General features: G+C 40.4%; 1 protein-coding gene across 1 annotated transcript; it reads left to right on the top strand.

Moving 5' to 3' along the window:
• Positions 1-354: 354 nt before the first annotated feature.
• On the top strand, positions 355-2,587 carry LOC113275787 (protein SPIRAL1-like 1). The gene is made up of 3 exons (XM_026525353.1): positions 355-572; positions 1,674-1,945; positions 2,263-2,587. Exons 2-3 carry the CDS (start codon positions 1,691-1,693, stop codon positions 2,341-2,343), a joined length of 336 nt encoding a protein of 111 aa, XP_026381138.1. The 5' UTR covers positions 355-572; positions 1,674-1,690; the 3' UTR covers positions 2,344-2,587.
• Positions 2,588-19,918: the final 17,331 nt, after the last annotated feature.

Raw genomic sequence — 19,918 nt, 5'->3', positions numbered from 1 at the left:
CCACAAGTTATTCATTCGAAATATTTTTAATATAGCTACATCACAATCAATATTATAAAATATAAATACAAAATTTTAATTTAACAAATGTTTCCTACAACTGTTATTATGACAACCATGAATGTATATAACGGCGAATTGTAATGCTGCTAGAACTAAAATGTCCAAAAAGAAAATCTCATTGTTTGCTGAAATTTTATACATGCTTGGTGCTCGTTGGTCGATCTTGTTTGGAAAATAGTAAGATACTTGTGAGTTGTGTCCCTTTCCTTACCCGTTACCAGAGACAAATGAAAAGGAGAAAGATGAATAGTATCACATCATAGCTGATAATCTAAACAACTAGTAGGGGGGGCATTATTGATTGACCAAGTCAAAGACCTCAAAATCATTTTAAAAATAGTCTCATTAAGTCCTCACCATTAATCTTATAAATCTCTCTTTCATTTTTCTCTTCACTCTTCCATCTCTCTCACACTTTCTCCCGCTCTTCATCATTCTTCTCTATCTCTCTCTCTGTGATTGTGAAAAGGATCTCCGATCTTATCTCCAGATCAGATCCGAAGCTAAAGGTAAAATCAAATCCTAGATCTCTAATTCTTCACCTTTAGATCAAATTCCTTTTTTTCTTCCACATTTTGTTTGTTTTTTTTCCTGCCGACAACAATTTGATTTCATTTTCTTGTATCCAGTTACTTGGTTCTTGGAGATAATCCAATTATCTTGTAATTCCATGACACTGACCTCAATTACTTGAAGCAAACATGATATAATGAGTTTAATTTTGCTGATCTTGTGTAATTTCTACTGAATTGGAATGTGTTGTTTGTTTGTTTTTTTTTGTTTGATGAGTAGATATATATAGTATATAGATGTTCATGAATTGTCAAATTTCATAATCTGATCTCACTTTCGATGATAATTTGAACTTTCTTAGGGTTACCTTTACTAATTTGACCTGCCCATAGAGTTATAATGATCTGTTGTATTAGCAAACCGAATAGTTTACTTCATAGGCACCAACACACCATTCGCGATCCGAGTTGTTGTCTGTAGTATGTGCAGTCTGCGGCTTAGTAGGATGTAATTACAATTTTTTTGATTATGAAATGCCTTTTTTGCTAGGTACCTGGCTTCCTGTTTGGTTCAATGGATTTGATAAGTTGTCTCGACAGTAATAACTTATTTGTGATGCTTGATTTCCGTGTCAAAGTTGATATGGCATAATGGATTAACATATTAGGTAGATCACATTATAATCAAGGCACGTTCATATAAGTAGTTTAAAGTTAGCTGACTGTGTTGTTGCGACAACATATTGTTATTGAAGAGGAGTTGGTCTGTTACTTATTAGGTCCATAAAGGTCCTAGTGGTAGTTATAATACAAATTAGAACAAGAGAACACTAACATTGGCAAGGTGATTTAGTTAGATGATATTCAATTTTTCATCCGTGCTCAATAATGTGATTCTTTTTACCTTTTAATTGTGAATTTTCTTCCAGAGAGGAGAGCCAGCATATTTTTAGTAGACATTGTAAATGCTTGTGTCTCTCTCTCGTCTCAGTGGTGTATAGATTTATTCAATGGTATCCATACAAATTAACTCTTCTTTTGTGCTGCTAGATCTCACATGTTTTTCTACCTTATCTTTTTGGAATTGTATTTGTGTAGAAAAGTAATCAGAGAGGATGGGTCGTGGAGTCAGTGCCGGAGGGGGTCAGAGTTCGTTGGGTTACTTGTTTGGGAGTGGTGAAGCTCCAAAGCCCGCTGCCCAAGCTGCTGCTTCTCCACCACCAGCAGACAATGAACCTCCAAAGCCCGTTGCCCGTGCTCCTGCTCCGCCACAAGTGGACATCACCAAGCAGATTCCAGCTGGTATCCATGGGAACCCTGCTAACAACTACCACAGGGCAGATGGTCAGAACACAGGCAACTTCCTCACGGTGAGACCCTAAATCCATTTTACTCAACTATTACAATTTGCCGTATTCTATTTGCTCTTCTTTTCAATGCTGGTTACCTGTATGAGTATATTGCCTCGACAGTCTTTTAGAAACAACTTTTTATCCTTACTGTTGCTGCTAGTTTGTTTTGTACAGTTATACAATAATGAACCAAGTCTTACTAATGGTACGATAAAGATGTATTTTGAATTTGTAACCGAGGACGTGAAACTTTAGAATATATAGCACAGTTTGTCGCCTATTGGGTTGGATATTGATTTTAAAGTATTTGTTTCCCGTTTGCTTTGCTCTTTCAGGATCGCCCCTCAACTAAGGTCCACGCGGCTCCTGGTGGTGGATCTTCTCTAGGTTATCTGTTCGGCGGTAACAGTAACTGATGTATCCTGTTCTTGAAGATGGAAGTTTAATAGTATTATTTACAGTGTATTTGAACCCTTAGTATGGCAAAAAAAAGAAAAAAAGCAATTTTTTCTGGATTTCACAAACAATGTCGACTGTTTCTACATGTAATCTTTATGTACGGAAAGAGGCTTCTTAGGTTTCTCATCTAATCGTCTTGTCATGAAAAATGAAGAAACGTTTTAAATATATCAAAAACAGGATCTTCATGTTCTCGCTTGCACCTTGCACAAGCATCCTGTTGTGGCATTCCTTTTCAGTTAATGATATACTAATTGTGGACATGATATGGTATCCATGAAACGAACTAGGAGCATTGTAGTATTTGTCTAAATTTCTGTTATAATATCCTTCGATTTTTGTTTGATAAGGTATTTTTAGGTATGTTTTTTCTCTGCTTATGTTGTGTAATTTTGTTTACCAAAAGAAAAATGTTGTGAAATTAACACGTATGAAAAGTAAAAATCTAAATTCTAAAGACTGGTAGCCCACTACTCATCCTATTAATCTAAGCAATGCATATAAAATGACTTCAAAGCTTTTGATTAATATGCTCAAAGCATATCTAGCTAGGCTGATAAGACAATATCAGTTTGCCGTTATACCTAACAGAACTAGTCATAAAAATTCAAGGTGATCAAACTTGTGGTACAAAAACCCCGTTCAAATGTTGGGATCCATTAAAACTCCATTTTAAACAAAATTGATATAAAAACCCCAAATTTTTAAAAATTGATACAAAAACTCCAAATTTTTAAAAATTGATACAAAAACCCCATATTACGAAATTGGTTTCATCAAATTATATGATGAAACCAAAATTGGTTTTATCAAATTCTTTGGGGTTTTTATGTTATTTTTGTTTTGTTTTTGTGTTACTTTTATTTTAATGGTTTTTTTGTGGATGGATAGTGACACCTTTGGGGTTATAACTGGCGGATTGTATACCTAATAGATATATTAAGGATAATATCGTAGTAGCACATGAGTTGTTGCATACTGGGAAAACTAGTAAGAGTAAGCTTTAGATAGGCTGGAATGTGGTTTTATTATGTTTATTGCTTGGAGATAAGTAAACATACTTGTATGTTGGAAAAGTCGTTTTAAATTCTGCAGATTGTAGAGGTTCACAACCCCGATTTGCAAACCCTCTAAATCTGAGTTTGAGAATCAGGTAGGTATGCAAACCAGGTTTGCAAACCTCTAGCATCTGACTTTGGCGAACTTCTAAAGTTTGCAAACCCTTGTGGCCTGACTTTGCAAACTGTTAGAGGTTTGCAAACCGGGTTTGTAAACCTGTCCAGTTCTAGTTTAACAGAGTTAAACTACTATTCTATATGTTTATGTCTGACGATTCTCATAGACAATTGCAAGACAAACTTGATTCTTAAATCATTTTGTGTTTGCGTATCATTGATTAAGTCTTGATTATTAATGAACACCATTATGTGCCCGTAGGTTCAAACTTCAAAGTCTACTTAGCCGATATGGACCATCTTTATGCACGGTTCCAGAATCTTGGACCATAATGCATACTCTTTTGTGTAATTTCAAGGCGGAATTTTCACATGATTACATGAATTCCTAGTAAGAATTTCATCTAAACTGAGAAAGTATTTACTTGATTTCCAAGCAACCCTAGCTTGAATTGAAAGCTACCTAGAGCATGGAAAATCTATAAGTAGAGGGACTCTTGCAACATGATTTCTTAATCTCTGACACTCTTGTGTCCTAGTTTCTAAGACATATTCGTCCTCTATAACCTAGGTTTCCTCTGAGAAACATAATTACATTACGACTTTGAAGACTTGCGCGTAGGGGTTCGTGAAGCTTGGTCAGACTATCTATTACCTGATAGTTCGTGAATCCGAATTTTGCTTTTATTGAGCTTTGAGGTTTTCGTAATCTCATATCAGAAACGAGATTGATAGAAATCAAAAAGTTACCTTCGTCTCAGACTTTGTGATTCCTCAAGATAGATATTTATACTCCTCTTTGATTTGTTTGGATTGTTCTTGAGATATGTTTAGTAAACTAGGCTTCTCATCTAACCGAGTGTGAGTGTTTCAGATTCGTGAGGTTTACTTGGAATTGTATACTGCAAACAGATTTCTAAACATAGATTGAAAAATCATAAAGAAAATCAAATAATCTTGTTTGTTAGAAGAAGAGAGGTATCAAAAGACTTCACTAGGGTTGAAACAACTATTAGGATGTAAAGGACGTCAGCTAAGGGAATCAAATGCGCAAAATATTTTGAGTTTAAAGAGGCATAAGTGAATTAGCGGGGTTCTAACAACACCACCCAATATTTCGCTTAGCAATCTGTATGGACTAACTCCCATATACTTTACTAGAGAATCAACTAGACAGTCAGACTCAATATAGATTAAAGTGTATCGAGGAGTTAATATCTCTCTCTTGATTTGATTTACTCAAGCTAATAGAATCAGCGAGTCTTTAATCAAATACAAGGAATAACTTGGATGGTACCAAAGACCAATATACAAGGATCAATCAATGTAAATCAACAACCAAAGGTTGGATGTTCTAATTTATGATCTACAACGCACAACCTGTATTATTTCAATTATATAAACAAATATAATGCGGAAAATAAATAACACAGACACCAGAATTTTGTTAACGAGGAAACCGCAAATGTAGAAAAACCACGGGACCTAGTCCAGATTAAACATACACTGTATTAAGCCGCTAGAGACACTAGCCTAATCCAAACTAACTTCGGTCTATACTGTAGTTTAACCCCAACCAATCTCACACTAATGCAAGGTACATTTATGCTCCTATGTCTCTGATCCCAGCAGGATACTACGTACTTGATTCCATTAGCTGATCTCATCCACAACTAAGAGTTGCTGCGACCCAAAGTCAAAGACTTTAATAAACAAATCTGTATCACACAGAAAATTCTACGATAATAAATAAATCCGTCTCCCACGAATATCCCTACGATTTTTGTTCCGTCTTTTGATAAATCAAGGTGAACAAGAACCAATTGATAATCCAGACTTATATTCCCGAAGAACATCCTAGTATTATCAATCACCTCACAATATTCTTAATCGACGCAGCGAAAAAAGATATTGTGGAATCACAAATGATGAGACGAAGATATTTGTGATTAATTTTTATCTTACCTATAGGAGATAGAAATCTCGAGCCAATTATTACAATTGTACTCGTATGATAGAAACATCAAGATCAGATCAAACAACTACAAGAAAAGTAGTATCGGTGTGGCTTCACAATCCCAATGAAGTCTTTAAGTCGTTAACCCGGTTTGAGAAAAGAAAACCATAGGTTAAAGTAGAATCGACTCTAGCTTACACAACTAGTATCACAGGTAAGGTGTGGGGATTAGTTTCCCCAGTTTCTAGAGTTCTCTCTTATATAGTCTTTCAAATCAGGGTTTGCAATCAATGTTAGCTTAGTAACAAAGCATTCAATATTCACCGCTAGATGAAAACCTGATTTATATTCAAGCTAATATTTATCAACCGTTAGATCGAAAACATAGCTTGTTATACACAAATGAAATGCACGTTCATGGGCTTGTGTAACCGTACCCAAACTTGTACATTAGTTGGTTCAACAATAGTTAACCAAATGGTTAGCCATATGATCACTTTCATAGCAACCATATTCTTCATCACCATAACTAGTTCAAATGACTCAAATGAACTAGTTAGAGAGTTGTTCAATTGCTTAGATCTTATGTAACTTCACAAGACACAATCGAAGCAAAAACGATTTGATTCACTCGAATCGGTTCATGAACTTTATAGCCATGGTTTGCAAAAGCATTCCTTAATCAATAAAAATGAGTTCAAGAATAATCGTTTTTAGATATAACCTACTCAAGTTTGAGGACTGGGTTCGCGGACTTAAGTTCCCGGATGGAGTTCACAAACTCCAGTAGAAATTCTCGGGTTTGAGAACTTCGCCAGTTCGCGGACTGAGCTTGCTGAGTGATTTTTCAAACTCCAGCATATATTCTCGGATGAGAACTTCCCCCATTTCGCGGACTGAGTTTGTGGACTGTGCAAACAATTCTGGTTCACTTGACCAACAAAGTTCGCAAATTTGGTTCAAGGAATATGACTTATACACATATGTGTTTCCACAACAATGCTTATATCCATCAATGGTTACATAATTTAAACTCTCATTTCAACAATTGAAACATTCTCAGAGGACGTTATATAGTTGTTATTCACAACCCATTTTTCGTCAGAGCAATTTTCAAAGTGATTGAAACATAACACGACTTTCGTCACTACGTAAAGATGAACTTGGCTAAAGCGAAATATTACCAACACATATTTCGAGAAATAGATAGGAGAGATAAACTCGGCTCGAAATACCAAATATGCATAATCTAAGTCTATATAGCAAAACGACTTTTGTCTCAAGATAGGAGATAAATAGACTTTTGAGTGATGGATAAGTTCAAGTCTCCACATACCTTTTAGTCGATGAAGATCCACCAGTTCCTTGAGTAGTCCTTCATCTTGTATGATGATTTCCATGGAGTTCTTGAGCTCAACTACACTTTCTATCCTAGTCCGAGACCTTAGATATAGTAGACTAGAAATCAAGACTCATAGTTTTGATCACTAACATTGACAAACATACTTGAGATAGCAACACATGCGAGTTCGACCGAGCAATGCTCTAACAATCTCCCCCTTTGTCAATTTTACTGACAAAACTATCAATACATATGGAATACAAAAAAAATATATAAATAAACTTTTGTAGCTCCTATTCCACATGCCTAATCTTCAACATTACTCGAAATCTTCGTCACTTCCAAGTACTCCAATGATCCCAAAGGTTGTAAGTTTAGTATCACCGTTGTTGAAAATCCGTAGCTATAACAACGAGAAAACAAGAGTTCTCAATCATTGTTATACAGTGTCATTGTATCATTACACAGCGTCAAAGTTCAATTGTATTACAACTTTAACAACAATACTGTGGTGATATGTCACTTCCCCTTAGTCAATACTCCATCTCTCATGGAAACCACTCCCCCTTACATAATGATCCGAAAACCATATGTATTTGTAGTGTGAACTACATATTAATTCTCCCCTTTTTTGTCAATAAAATTGGCAAAGGTACAAGAACGGGATCCTAATGAAATTTCCGAAAAAGACATTTCATGACCAAAAGAAAACATATATCAACTTGTTCTTTAGATGCAATCATAAAGCCGAAGCTAAATGCATTCATCAAGGAGTTTATTAAGATACAAGATAACCCCTAAAAATATTCCACAGACGCACTCCCCACAAAGACTTGGCAATCAAGCACAAGTTCAAAAGAACTCTCCCCCATTTTATGTCATTCCCGAAAGAACAACAAGAGCGACCTTAATTTCAAAAAGAAAAGAAGGATTTTTGTTGGACACCAAAAACCATAAGAATGATTTTCTACATCCAAAAACTCAAACAAATTAATCACAAGTAAACCCATGACTAATTTAATCGAAATACACAATCAAACTAATCACAAAAGTAATCAATTTAATTGGTCATGCTCGACACAGAGTATCTCATGGAATCAACTATGCCAAAATAATGACTCAGTCGATACAACTCAACATAAGACACCTAATGGAACAACACGGTATGTACACAAACTGTGGATCGGAGATCGACCTAATACCGTGGAATAATCAAGGGCTCATTCTATTTGCCATTACTATTTGCATAACGACATACAATAAACATAATCCTTGAACACAAAAGATTTTAACCCATCTTCTATCAAAAATTGACATAATAGGCTTAACTTTTGTATTTGTCAAAAGTCAATTCGTTCTTTCATCAATACATACATATCAACTCACGAACGACTTTACTTTTGACAAAGTATGGGACAATCAAGTTCACGTACGTAAACACACATATCCCACAACAATATTGCAATATATAAACCATAAAGATTAATACTGCAAAAATCATCTTCCAAACAATTTTAGAATTTAAACAAATAAACCTAAAAACATGAAGATGAAAATGTTGGACATAGCTATGTGTAATCACAATAATGGCTATTCCAAACTCTAGTTATTCTTCTAAGCAAAACATGAAAAATAGAAGATTTACTAGGCAATAAGACCTTTAAATAATTCTTTATCGTCCCCGAACTCCTTGTCGTCAACCGCCATTGGAACATAAGGTTCATTAAGATAGGAGTTTATATCAATAAACTTTCTTGGATGATGTTGTCGAACCAGGTCCTTTTGAATCTCATGAGTCTTATACACAAAATCCTTTATTTGTTGAATCTCCTTTCGCATCCCTTCAACCCATCAAGAACATCAGAAAACTTCTGAGAATTTGAAGGAAAGGCTCTTGGCTTCCTCACATTTCTTCTTTTCCTTTTCAATGTTGGAGATAATGGATATTTTTCTTTCTCCTTCATGATTGATGGATTAACAATCACATTAACATCTTTTCCATCAGAAGACATCATGCTTGGAGTATCCATAAACGTATGGGTTTGTGAGAGGAAATCACAATTTTCTCAACAAGTAGTCTTGAGATAAAAAGAGGTTACAGAGAAGGAAAAAGGAATATAGGGTTTTAAACCTTTTTAACATGTTCGTACACGACCAACTCTCAACCCTATGAAGAGTATAATTGTCGATAGTACCCTTTATTTTGTTTGATAGACAAAAAAAAAGAAAAGAAGAAGAAAAGAAGAAGAAAAAAAACTTTTCTTAAAGCCTGAGAGGTACAAAATCATTGTCTCTTTTGATCAGGCACATGAGACAAGATTTCAAACAACACAATCAAGTTGCGTTGTGGTGAACAACAATTTGTCCACCATCTTCATCTTGAGAGGAATCCACAAACTTAATTCTATCAAAACGATTTGACCATACTTTCTTCTCTAATGGTCTTGGTTTATCCTTGGAAACTAACTTCTTAGATGAAGATAAAATCCTACATACCTCAGCGGTCTTCTGAGCAAGTTTAAGCTTCCTTGCTAAATGATTTGCTCTTCGTTGAAGTTTGTTGATGTGCCTTTGTTGGTGTTTGTACTTGTAACACATTGATATTTTATGACCCTTTAACGAACAATAAGAACACGTCAAGTTAGGATAAAAATCAGGCTTTTGAGATGTGCAAGCAGCTAGGCACATGGTGGAACCTGAAACATTACAAACAGAGTTTCCAAAGGATGGGTCAACTTTATCTTCCAGACTAGTTGGATTATCTTCTGAAAGAATATCAAGATTGATGTATGTATTGCTACAGTAATTAAAGTTAATATTTTCACCAATAAGTGCAACACTTTATTTCTCGTCTTCATTAGAATCATAGATGTCAGACATTTCATCAAGAGTTGCAGCAAGACCTTTGTTCCCAGTGTATTTTCTACGATTTGGACACTCGTTTGCAAAATGACCAAATCCTTACACTTAAAGCACTGAGGGATATCCTCGTCACCAGTTTCATTAGTATCCCTATTTTTAGGAGGAACACGATTATGAGGTTTGACTGATGCCTTAGGCTTATCTCGGGAGAACCGTTTACTTCTCTTCAGCAGAAGATCCCTAAACTGTCTTGTGATCATCGAGACTGATTTGTCAAGATCTTCATCTGATGAATATGTCTCAGAGTGATCATCTTCAGAGATATACACTTTTTTACTTTTATCAAGTAATTTAGTGTCCTTTAGTGCTTTGAACGCAACATCCTTAGATTTGGATGAATGTTCGTGACCAAATATTTTAAGCTTCCCAACCAGCGTATTTCTGGAGAGATTATTAAGGTTATTTCCCTCAACGATGGCATGATTCTTAGAGTTGTATCTAGATGGCAGCGATATGAGCATTTTCATCACAACGTCCTTTTCAGGAATAGTTTTACCCAATTGTTTGTGGGTGAAAATGGTTTCTGCTGATTTCGGTAATTTCGGGTGTGTGGGTGAGAAACGAATTTAAACCCTAGACAATGTACTGCAAGGGAGTACTTTAGATTCGAGAGATCAATTTGTACAAGTCCGTCCTAAACCAAGAAATGAGCGTTCCAGACTTGCTTCGGTCACAAAGTGAAGGAGAATAGGTTGGTTTTGGGGAGGAAAGCAAAGAAAGTGTTGAGACCAGAATAACCGATTCTGGAAGAGTAGTTGTTTTCTATGACTTGTATCATAAAAGTGGGAAGCTAGCAAATGTTTTCTGAGTGTTGAATATTCCTGACCGAACTTGTTGTTCGGTGGAAAATAGGTAAGACCTATTTATACAAGTCGAGGTGTAACGTACTCTGGTCTCATTAAGGAATGGAAAAATGGGTGAGTAAATAGGAGGAGGTGGTAACCGTTAATGCATGAAATTGATGTTCCATAAAAAAGAGCGTTTCACCATTACTCCCTGTATTTACTAACCGCCTCATCCTTATGACACTTCCTTATTACGGGCGTAGTGTACGCCGCACGCTGTAAACCACCAAACTAATACCCAAAGAGGATCCCGCAGTTTGTGATATGTGTTGATGTCTCGAATGTTTTCGTGGAAAACATGTAGCATATTGTCATTGCCTGGTAAGTCGAGATTGGGAGACTTGCTGGCTTGGTGACCTTTGACGGTCGATATTTTGCATCTTAAGAGGAAAGGTAGCCGTTGATCGTCGCACGCTTTCGTTTTTTGGTGGCCGCATAGGGAAGACCAGCATGGTGGCGCGGCAATGTTGGCATGCCATGGCGCGGTTTGGCGTAGCCAAACTATGGTTTCGGGCCAAAGGTTACCATGCGTTGTCTGGTAACCTTGGATGGCTAGGATTTACTTCTGGGATTGAAGGGCGACCGTTGATTGTCGCACGCCATCGTTTTAGTAGCCGCATAGGGAAGTCCAGCATGGTGGCGCGGCTAAGTTGGCATGCCTTGGCGAGGTTTGGCGTGGCCAAACTAGGGTTTCGGGCCAAAGGTTACCATGCGTTGTCTGGTAACCTTGGATGGCTAGGATTTGCTCCTGGGATTTAAGGGAGACTGTTGATTATCGCACGTATTCGTTTTAGTGGACGCATAGGGAAGGCCAGCATGGTGGCACGTCTAGGTTGGCATGCCATTGGCATGGCATGCCTTGGCGCGGTTTGTCGTGGCCAAACTAGGGTTTCAGGCCAAAGGTTATCATGTGTTGTCTGGTAACCTTGGATGGCTAGGATTTCCTCCTGGGATTGAAGGGAGACCGTTGATTGTCGCACGCCTTCGTTTTAGTAGCCGCATAGGGAAGGCCAGCATGGTGGCGCGGCTTCGGGCCAAAGGTTACCATGTGTTGTCTGGTAACCTTGGATGGCTAGGATTTGCTCCTGGGATTGAAGGGAGACCGTTGATTGTCGCACGCCTTCGTTTTAGTAGCCGCATAGGGAAGGCCAGCATGGTGGCGCGGCTAGGTTGGCATGCCATTGGAAAGGTGTGTTTGGCATGGTGGGGCCAAGGGCTTGGAATGCCGTTTGGCACATGGTGCGGCTAGCATGGCTAGGTGCGTTTGTCTTGGCATGGCGGGGCCAAGGGCTTGGCATGCAGTTTGGCACATGGTGCGGCTAGTATCGCTAGGTGCGTTTAGCTTGGCATGCCGTTTGGCACATGGTGCGGCTAGCATGGCTAGGTGCATTTGGCTTGGCATGGCGGGGCCAAGGGCTTGGCATGCCGTTTGGCACATGGTGCGGCTAGCATGGCAAGGTGCGTTTAGCTTGGCATGGCGGGGCCAAGGGCTTGGCATGCCGTTTGGCACATGGTGCGGCTAGCATGGCTAGGTGCATTTGGCTTGGCATGGCGGGGCCAAGGGCTTGGCATGCCGTTTGGCACATGGTGCGTCTAGCATGGCTAGGTGCGTTTGGCTTGGCATGGCGGGGCCAAGGGATTGGCATACCGTTTGGCACATGGTGCGGCTAGCATGGATAGTTGCGTTTAGCTTGGCATGCCGTTTGGCACATGGTGCGGCTAGCATGGCTAGGTGGATTTGGCGCGGATATGTGGCTGGCATGGTTCGCCATTGGCACAGTGGTGCGGCTGGCATGGTTGGCATGCCTTGGCGCGGAGATGTGGCTTACATGGTTGGCATGCCTTGGCGCGGAGATGTGGCTGGCATGGTTTGCCATTGGCACAGTGGTGCGGCTGGAATGGTTGTCATGCCTTCGCATGGAGATGTGGATGGCATGGTTTTCCATTGGCACAGTGGCGCGGCTGGCATGGTTGGCATGCCTTGGCGCGATAGCATGAGAATTTAGAGTTTGGCATAGATGATGTCAGTCGATGTTTAAGGGTTCTGCCGTGGAACATGACACATAAAAAAAAGGTACCCTGGTAATTCTTACGTAAGCATGCTGGATGATTCAATAAATGTGCTAATGGTCATGATGGCGTCATGTCAGAGGTGCATTTTTACGGTTTTAACCCTAGGCTAAAAACCACCATCAACATTAAGTCCCCTGCTTAGCTTGGAACGGGAGCATCGTTGCGAGGTAAGCATAAGATGCTGACTGGCTAAGACAAGAAATCGAAACAACAAGTCGTGATAATATGGTCAGGAAAGTCTGACTAACCTTTTTCGAGAGGTAAAGAGAGTTTGTACTTCCCGTGTTGGCGGCCTTGCATACATTGTACTGGTGGTGCTGACCGTGGAGTGGTAAGATGAAAATCGTCGGCTTAGTCTGGCCATACATCACCTTGGATGAGTTAGGGAACATCGTGACGCTGGCTTGGCGAGTTTGTTGGTGTTGGCGCGGAAAGTCATGGCGCGGCACGATGGTACAAGGCAAAGCATGCGCAGATGGCTTGAAATGGAGCCTTCAACATCGGTCTTCCTGGAATGGAACCGTCAGCATCAGTCGGCTTGGAATGGATCCGTCAACATCGTTCGACTTGGGATGGAGCCGTCAGCATCGTTCTGCTTGGAATGGAGCCGTCTGCATCGTTCGGCTTGGAATGGAGCCGTTAGCATCGGTCAGCTTGGAATGGAGCCGTCAGCATCGTTCGGCTTGGAATGGAGCCGTCTGCACCGTTCGGCTTGGAATGGAGCCGTTAGCATCGGTCGGCTCGGAATGGAGCCGTCAGCATCCTTCGTCTTGGAATGGAGCCGCATCGTTCGGCTTGGAATGGAGCCGTATGCATTATTCGTCCTTGAAATGGAGGAAACGGTGATGACGCTGGAACTTCGGCTATCAAATGGTGGTGATGGAGCCTGATAACTTTGTCTAAATTAGGGTTTGGGATGTCGAAACCCTAATTAGCGATCCTTAGTAGAATCGTTGTAAAATTCTCGTACGAACTAGGATTTCGACGGTCTGACCCTCCATCTGACCGGAAAAGAATTTCATATCTCCTTACGCGGGAATATTTAGGTTTTAAGCTCGTCAGGTATGTGAAAATAACCCGACAGTAAAATTCATGAAGAATTCAAGAGGGATGTTGCGGGCCCGAGGTGACATAGTCCCACCAGACATCTATTCCCATTCATGGAGCAAGAAGGAATCTTCATTCTGTTCAATCTCTAAAAAACCTGTCTGCATGAAAAGAGGCATCGACCTTCTTCTGTTTTTTTTTGTTTCTCGTCCGGATCCGTGCTTTCGTCTGCAGTGTCTTTCCAGTGGATTCCAAAATTTACCAAACTCCGCTGCATTCTTGGGACGGATGGATGAAATATATGTTCGGCAACGATCATATCAAGGCTAATCTTGGAGATTGTTGTTGCGTTGTCGGTCCATTCTTGACTTAAGGTTGTTCAGCGTCTGGACCTTCTGATCGCGATGATGATATGTCACGGATGATTGTATGGTAGAAATCTTTATGGAATGGGATGCAGTGGGCAATCCTCGGTTATATTTCCTTTAGATCCGATGGCATGGCCGAATATGTGGATATATCTTTGTGGCGTGCTTTTGGAGTCTTCGATGCATACGTACGGCTTCATTTTGAGAAATACCTGCGGCTCGTAAAACTTCGGTAGTGATGATGTTGAAATCAGAAATAACCAGGTTGAGGGGAGTGAAACCGTCCCATGCTGGTAGTCCCCATGTGTAGCCTACTTTCATTGCATCGCCTTGAATCCACGTCCACGGGATTTGATATAAGATTATCATACTCTTCTGGATGTGACGCTGGGATGCTCAGAAATTACATGATGAAATATTCTGGATAGTGAAGTGGTAGGAATGAGAGAGTTATGTTGTTTATAATGGATCCCTATGTTTCCTCAAGGAAATGTTTCAACCGCGTCTCTGGAGTTATCTCATGAGTCTTTGATGGTCATCGGGATGGATTGCAATGAGAAGTCCCCAGTCATATTTTTCTTCAGTTTCTGAAGTTGTTTTCCTCTGAGCAGGCTTGGGATCCTCTGTGGCCTTGTAAAGTGTTGAACGCGTCTCCTAGACAGAGAGGTGATGATATTCTTGCTTGTATCCTTGAAGAGTAGATGACCTTATTGTGGCTATGGCTTTTTGGTTGGCTGTGTCATCCGATATTTTGACAGTGAAGATATTCCGTGTATATCCTCGGTCCTCAAGTATGGTTTACATGTTTCCATCTTTGTAGTGATTGCTGTTGTGGTGAAGCTCTGGCTGGTATCAACAGATGAGCGACAACAGTTCTTGGTATCATATGTAATCAGAAGAGACTACATTGTCGTGGTAACAAAGTAGGTTGGATGGAATTGTATGGGCTTCCGTGGAAGTAAAAGGATTGGCTGGATGCGTAAGCGAGCAAACTGTCCATGATCATGAATTTTGGCGAGATGGATTAAAAGGTGGCCATGACTACGAAGATTGGCTGGCTGTGATCATGATCCTTGACATGGGGAGCATGGTGGTGCGACCCTTTGCAGGAAGAAGCGGCGTTGAAGCAACTTCGGCTCTTGGAGAGGATGTTGAAACTTAAGAAGCCAAACGCTAAAGCTTCGGCTTCGGATCCTGGAGCAGCTTATGGAGAGAACGCGGAAGCGGAGCGGCTGCTGGAGCGAGCGTTGAAGCGGAGCGGCTGCGTTAATCAGTGGGCTGTCGAACTTGACACCTTTCAGGCGAAAAATGGTTAGGAGTCCCCAGTTCCATCTATCAATCATGTTTTCCAGGAGAGGTTTGGGTTTGGGAACGACTTCTCTGGTTGGAAACGACTGCTTCCCTGATGCAGTGCGGTTGAGGGTTGCAAATATGCCTTGACGCTGCGCCTACATAATCTCACATAAGTGTTTCATCATAGACTGCACGATTTTGTGAGCGAAGTCTCCGGAAATCATGCAGCTCCTGGCGGGGAGAGAGTCTTTGTGAACTCAGGGGGGGTTGCCGATTTACCTCGATTTTGGAGAATTCATTCCTGATCTTTACGTGTTATGAAATTGGATTGATGATTCCCTTCCACTGGGTGTTCAGAAGCAACGCTGGAAGGATGCAAGCTGCTGGTGCTGGGAAGACACAAGTTGTTAGTGCTGGAAGGATGCAAGATGCTGTAAAGATGCAAGTTGTTACCGCTGGAAGGATGCAAGTTGTTGGCGCTGAAAAGATGCAAGTTGTTAGCGCTAGATCGGCTTGGAGTGGGCGCTGGCTTGGCGCGACGTCGGATTGGCGTGGCGCGGACTGTTGGCTTGTCATGGCGCGGACTGTTGGCTTGGAACGACGCTGGCTTGGCGTGGCGCGGTAGCAATAAAGTGGGCAAGCATATTCCAGGTTTGTACTCCAGCGTTTCTCTTCCAATTTGTTTTCTTGTTTTCTTGTGTTGGTGCAAACCTTAACCACATGTATTCCTTTCATAAACTTGTAGAAGTACTGTTCTTCTCTTCGAATATCACCGTAGTAGCGTCGGTTACCTCATGAATAGTGACTGGTAATCGTTATTATGCAAATTAGGTACATATGGGTAGGTGACTGATTCCACGAAGAACTGGGCGTTATGGTTTCTCTGAGATCCAAAAGTTGCAGGCCGAGGTGACCGAAGGTCCTTCTGTGGACGTGGTCAAACAACAAGAAGCGGAGGTCGAAAGGTTGTCCAAAGAGTTGGAGCTAAAACAGGCGGTCCTCCAAATGACGAAGGATGCCTTTTTCGAGAAGAGCAAAACACCGTTGAATGGATTCCTTTGAATGCACTTCTGTCTTCTGAAATTCTTCTGTTTCGTTTTTTTTTTTTTTGAAAGGCAAATGAAACACTTGTCTTATGGTTTTGATTTTCGGGATTTTTGGGTTGATAGACAAGTGTTACATATGAGGGTTTTGGATTATTATTCGGGATGAACTATTTTAGGATGATGTCATTTTTGGTTATGATTGTAAGCGACACAAGCATCTCAGGGAAGATATGGAACCGTGAACGTTGCGTGTCGGTAGATGATATGGGATGAAACATAACATGGCTATCGGTTTTATCATTCCCGTGAAAATTTGAAATTGTAAACCATGTATTTCGTTTAGGAAAGACTTACTCGGTTTTTTGGATCTGCTAACGAAAAACAAGTCAGGTGCAAGTATGACTTTTGTGGGAAGCACCGCGATTGTGGAAAGTCCCCAGTCGTCCCTGAGTCACTTGATAATCGAGTCATCGATCCCTGCGGGGATCGTTCGCTTTTAACCTCTAGGAAGTCCCCAGTCGTTCATTGTCGTGTCAAGACTGGTTGGATCGTTCGCCTTTAAACTATAGGAAATCCCCAGTCGTCCCTTGCCGTGTCAAGACTGATAATCGGGTCATCTGCTAACTGAGTCGTCGATCCCTGAGCGGATCGCCTGCTTCTACCGCTTGATGTCTGGGTAAAAGCATGAGATCGATGGTCGAAAATTGACATTGTAACCGAAAGATCAATCTCCCACTGTGGTCGCCAATTGTTTGTGGGTGAAAATGGTTTCTGCTGATTTCGGTAATTTCGGGTGTGTGGGTGAGAAACGAATTTAAACCCTGAATAATGTACTGCAAGGGAGTACTTTAGATTCGAGAGATCAATCTGTACAAGTCCGGCCTAAACCAAGAAATGGGCGTTCCAGACTTGCTTCGGTCACAAAGTGAAGGAGAATGGGTTAGTTTTGGGTAGGGAAGGAAGGAAAGTGTTGAGACCAGAATAGTCGATTCTGGAAGAGTAGTTGTTTTCTACAACTTGTATCAGAAAAGTGGGAAGCTAACAGATGGAAAGCTAGCAAATGTTTTCTGAGTGATGTATATTCCTGACCGAACTTGTTGTTCGGTGGAAAATAGGTAAGACCTATTTATACAAGTCGAGGTGTAACGTACTCTGGTCTCATTAAGGAATGGAAAAATGGGTGAGTAAATGGGAGGAGGTGGTAACCGTTAACGCATGGAATTGATGTTCCATAAAAAAGAGAGTTTCACCATTACTCCCTGTATTTACTAACCGCCTCATCCTTATGACACTTCCTTATTACGGACGTAGTGTACGCCGCACGCTTTAAACCGCCAAACCAATACCAAAAGAGGATCCCCAAGTTTGTGATATGTGTTGATGTCTCGAATGTTTTCGTGGAAAACATGTAGCATATTGTCATTTCCTGGTAAGTCGAGCTTGGGAGACTTGCTGGCTTGGTGACCTTTGACGGTCAAGATTTTGCATCTTAAGAGGAAAGGTAGTCGTTGATCGTCGCACGCTTTCGTTTTTTGGTGGCCGCATAGGGAAGACCAGCATGGTGGCGCGACAAGGTTGGCATGCCTTGGCGCGGTTTGGCGTAGCCAAACTATGGTTTCGGGCCAAAGGTTACCATGCGTTGTCTGGTAACCTTAGATGTCTAGGATTTGCTCATAGGATTGAAGGGCGACCGTTGATTGTCGCACGCCTTCGTTTTAGTAGCCGCATAGGGAAGGCCAGGATGGTGGTGCGGCTAGGTTGGCTGATGTGATTTCAAAGTTGTTGTAGATAGTGACAAAAGGGTTGTTTTAAGACTTGTGAATGCAATGAATTTTAGACTTAATAAAAATAAAGCAAATTAATTTTCAAAGAGTGATGTCAAGATTTAAAATGGACTAAGGCTCCGGATTCACTATTACTTCAAGTTGATTGGTTACAAAAATATTTCGTAATTATTATCTAGCTCTTTTTCCATTAAATCACTTATTAATCTATAAGGTGTCCAAATATTAAATTGTAATCCTTAAGCATGATTTATCAAAGAATTAATTCTAAGCATAAAACATCAAAATGATTCACAACTAATTATTTAAACCATTTTTATCTCTTTTTTTTCATTGATCCAAGTGAACTAAATAAAATAAATAATTAAGAAATTATAAAAAGAATTTACCAATCAAACATGAGTGAATGGCTCCTCCGTCGCCTCAGTCACCAGGTATTTTAGCCGCTCATCATGTTGGAAAACCTCTCAAAATATTTCGTTGATGCTCAAAAGTGTTTTACAATGAAGAGAAAGACAAGAAAATGATATAAAACAGGATTCTGCGACCCACAGAAGGCATCCAGAATCAACGATAGAGATAAAGTGTTGTTGTCGTTGAAAAACTATGACCCACGAACGACAGTCGTTGTCTTTGTTGGTAAACGACTGCCTTTGGTAGTCTGTTCTTCCTCTTCTTCTTCCTCCTCGAGCAGCAGCAGCAGCAGAACCAGAATCTCTGCAACTTCAATTTTCTTGCTCTGTAGTGCTCTAAACCTCTCCCAATTCTCTCTAAACTTGCTAGCCCTTTCTCTGACCTCCAAGGAGTCTAATTAAACTTGAAGCATGCATCGAATCTCCTCCATAACTCCACAAATCCTCAGCAGTGAAAGAAAATATTTTCGGATATTTTCTTTCCTGTTTTAGCTTTTCACGCGTTTTCTCTGGTCCAGCACGCTCCAATTCGATTACACATGCTCCAACAGGTTGCTCGATGCATGAAACACGAGCAGAACACACACAAAATCTTCCAGAAGTCGTAGAGAAACTCTTCTGCATGTGTTTTACCTGTTTTGAGCCCGTGAATTGGCTAGCCAATTCTAGACAAATTTTAGCTAATAGAACACTCACAACAGATTTTCCATGTTAAATCACAACTTCTCACCAATTTTCAGCGATTGAATCGCACTAGAACACCTTCATTTTGCTGATTGAAAATCTGTCAGGAGTGAAAATGGTTTTCCCGCCAAAACACGAATTTGAATGTTGAAGATGATATGCCCCCTATCCTGAACTGGGGTGCGAATAGAAGATGCCTTGGGGGTGACCTGGGGGTGCCCCTTAGTAATTAGGTTACCCCTTATCCAAAAGCGAGAGTCTGAATAACACTTGTCCTCCGGGTGTCAAAATCAACTTTTCGAGCCGAATTTTCCAAAAATGTTTATTTCCTAAAAATACTTAAAAACACAATATTAGTACAAAAATAGAGTTCCAACAATACAGACATTGAAGACAAAGTAGACACAAAAATGCGTCTATCAAATACCCCCAAACCTATTATTTGCTAGTCCTCGAGCAAATCTAATCTAAAAAATAAAATGACTACACTTAGCACGTGCAGTAAGCCGTTAAACCACTAGGTGGCCCTAGTGGCGGAGTGTTGTCTCCGGAGGGTTTACCAGAGGTGTACCCACAAAATCTT

Source organism: Papaver somniferum, chromosome 4, assembly GCF_003573695.1.
Source record: "Papaver somniferum cultivar HN1 chromosome 4, ASM357369v1, whole genome shotgun sequence".
Taxonomy (NCBI): Eukaryota; Viridiplantae; Streptophyta; class Magnoliopsida; order Ranunculales; family Papaveraceae; genus Papaver; species Papaver somniferum.
The sequence above is the reverse complement of the archived record's forward strand: the minus strand, read 5'-3'. Positions and strand labels throughout refer to the sequence as shown.

Excerpts from the sequence above, each read along its gene's own strand:
- LOC113275787 (XM_026525353.1), top strand. The coding sequence starts at position 1,691 with ATGGGTCGTGGAGTCAGTGCCGGAGGGGGTCAGAGTTCGTTGGGTTAC. Across the intron at positions 1,946-2,262 it reads ACACAGGCAACTTCCTCACG|GATCGCCCCTCAACTAAGGT; the intron begins GTGAGACCCTAA and ends TTGCTCTTTCAG.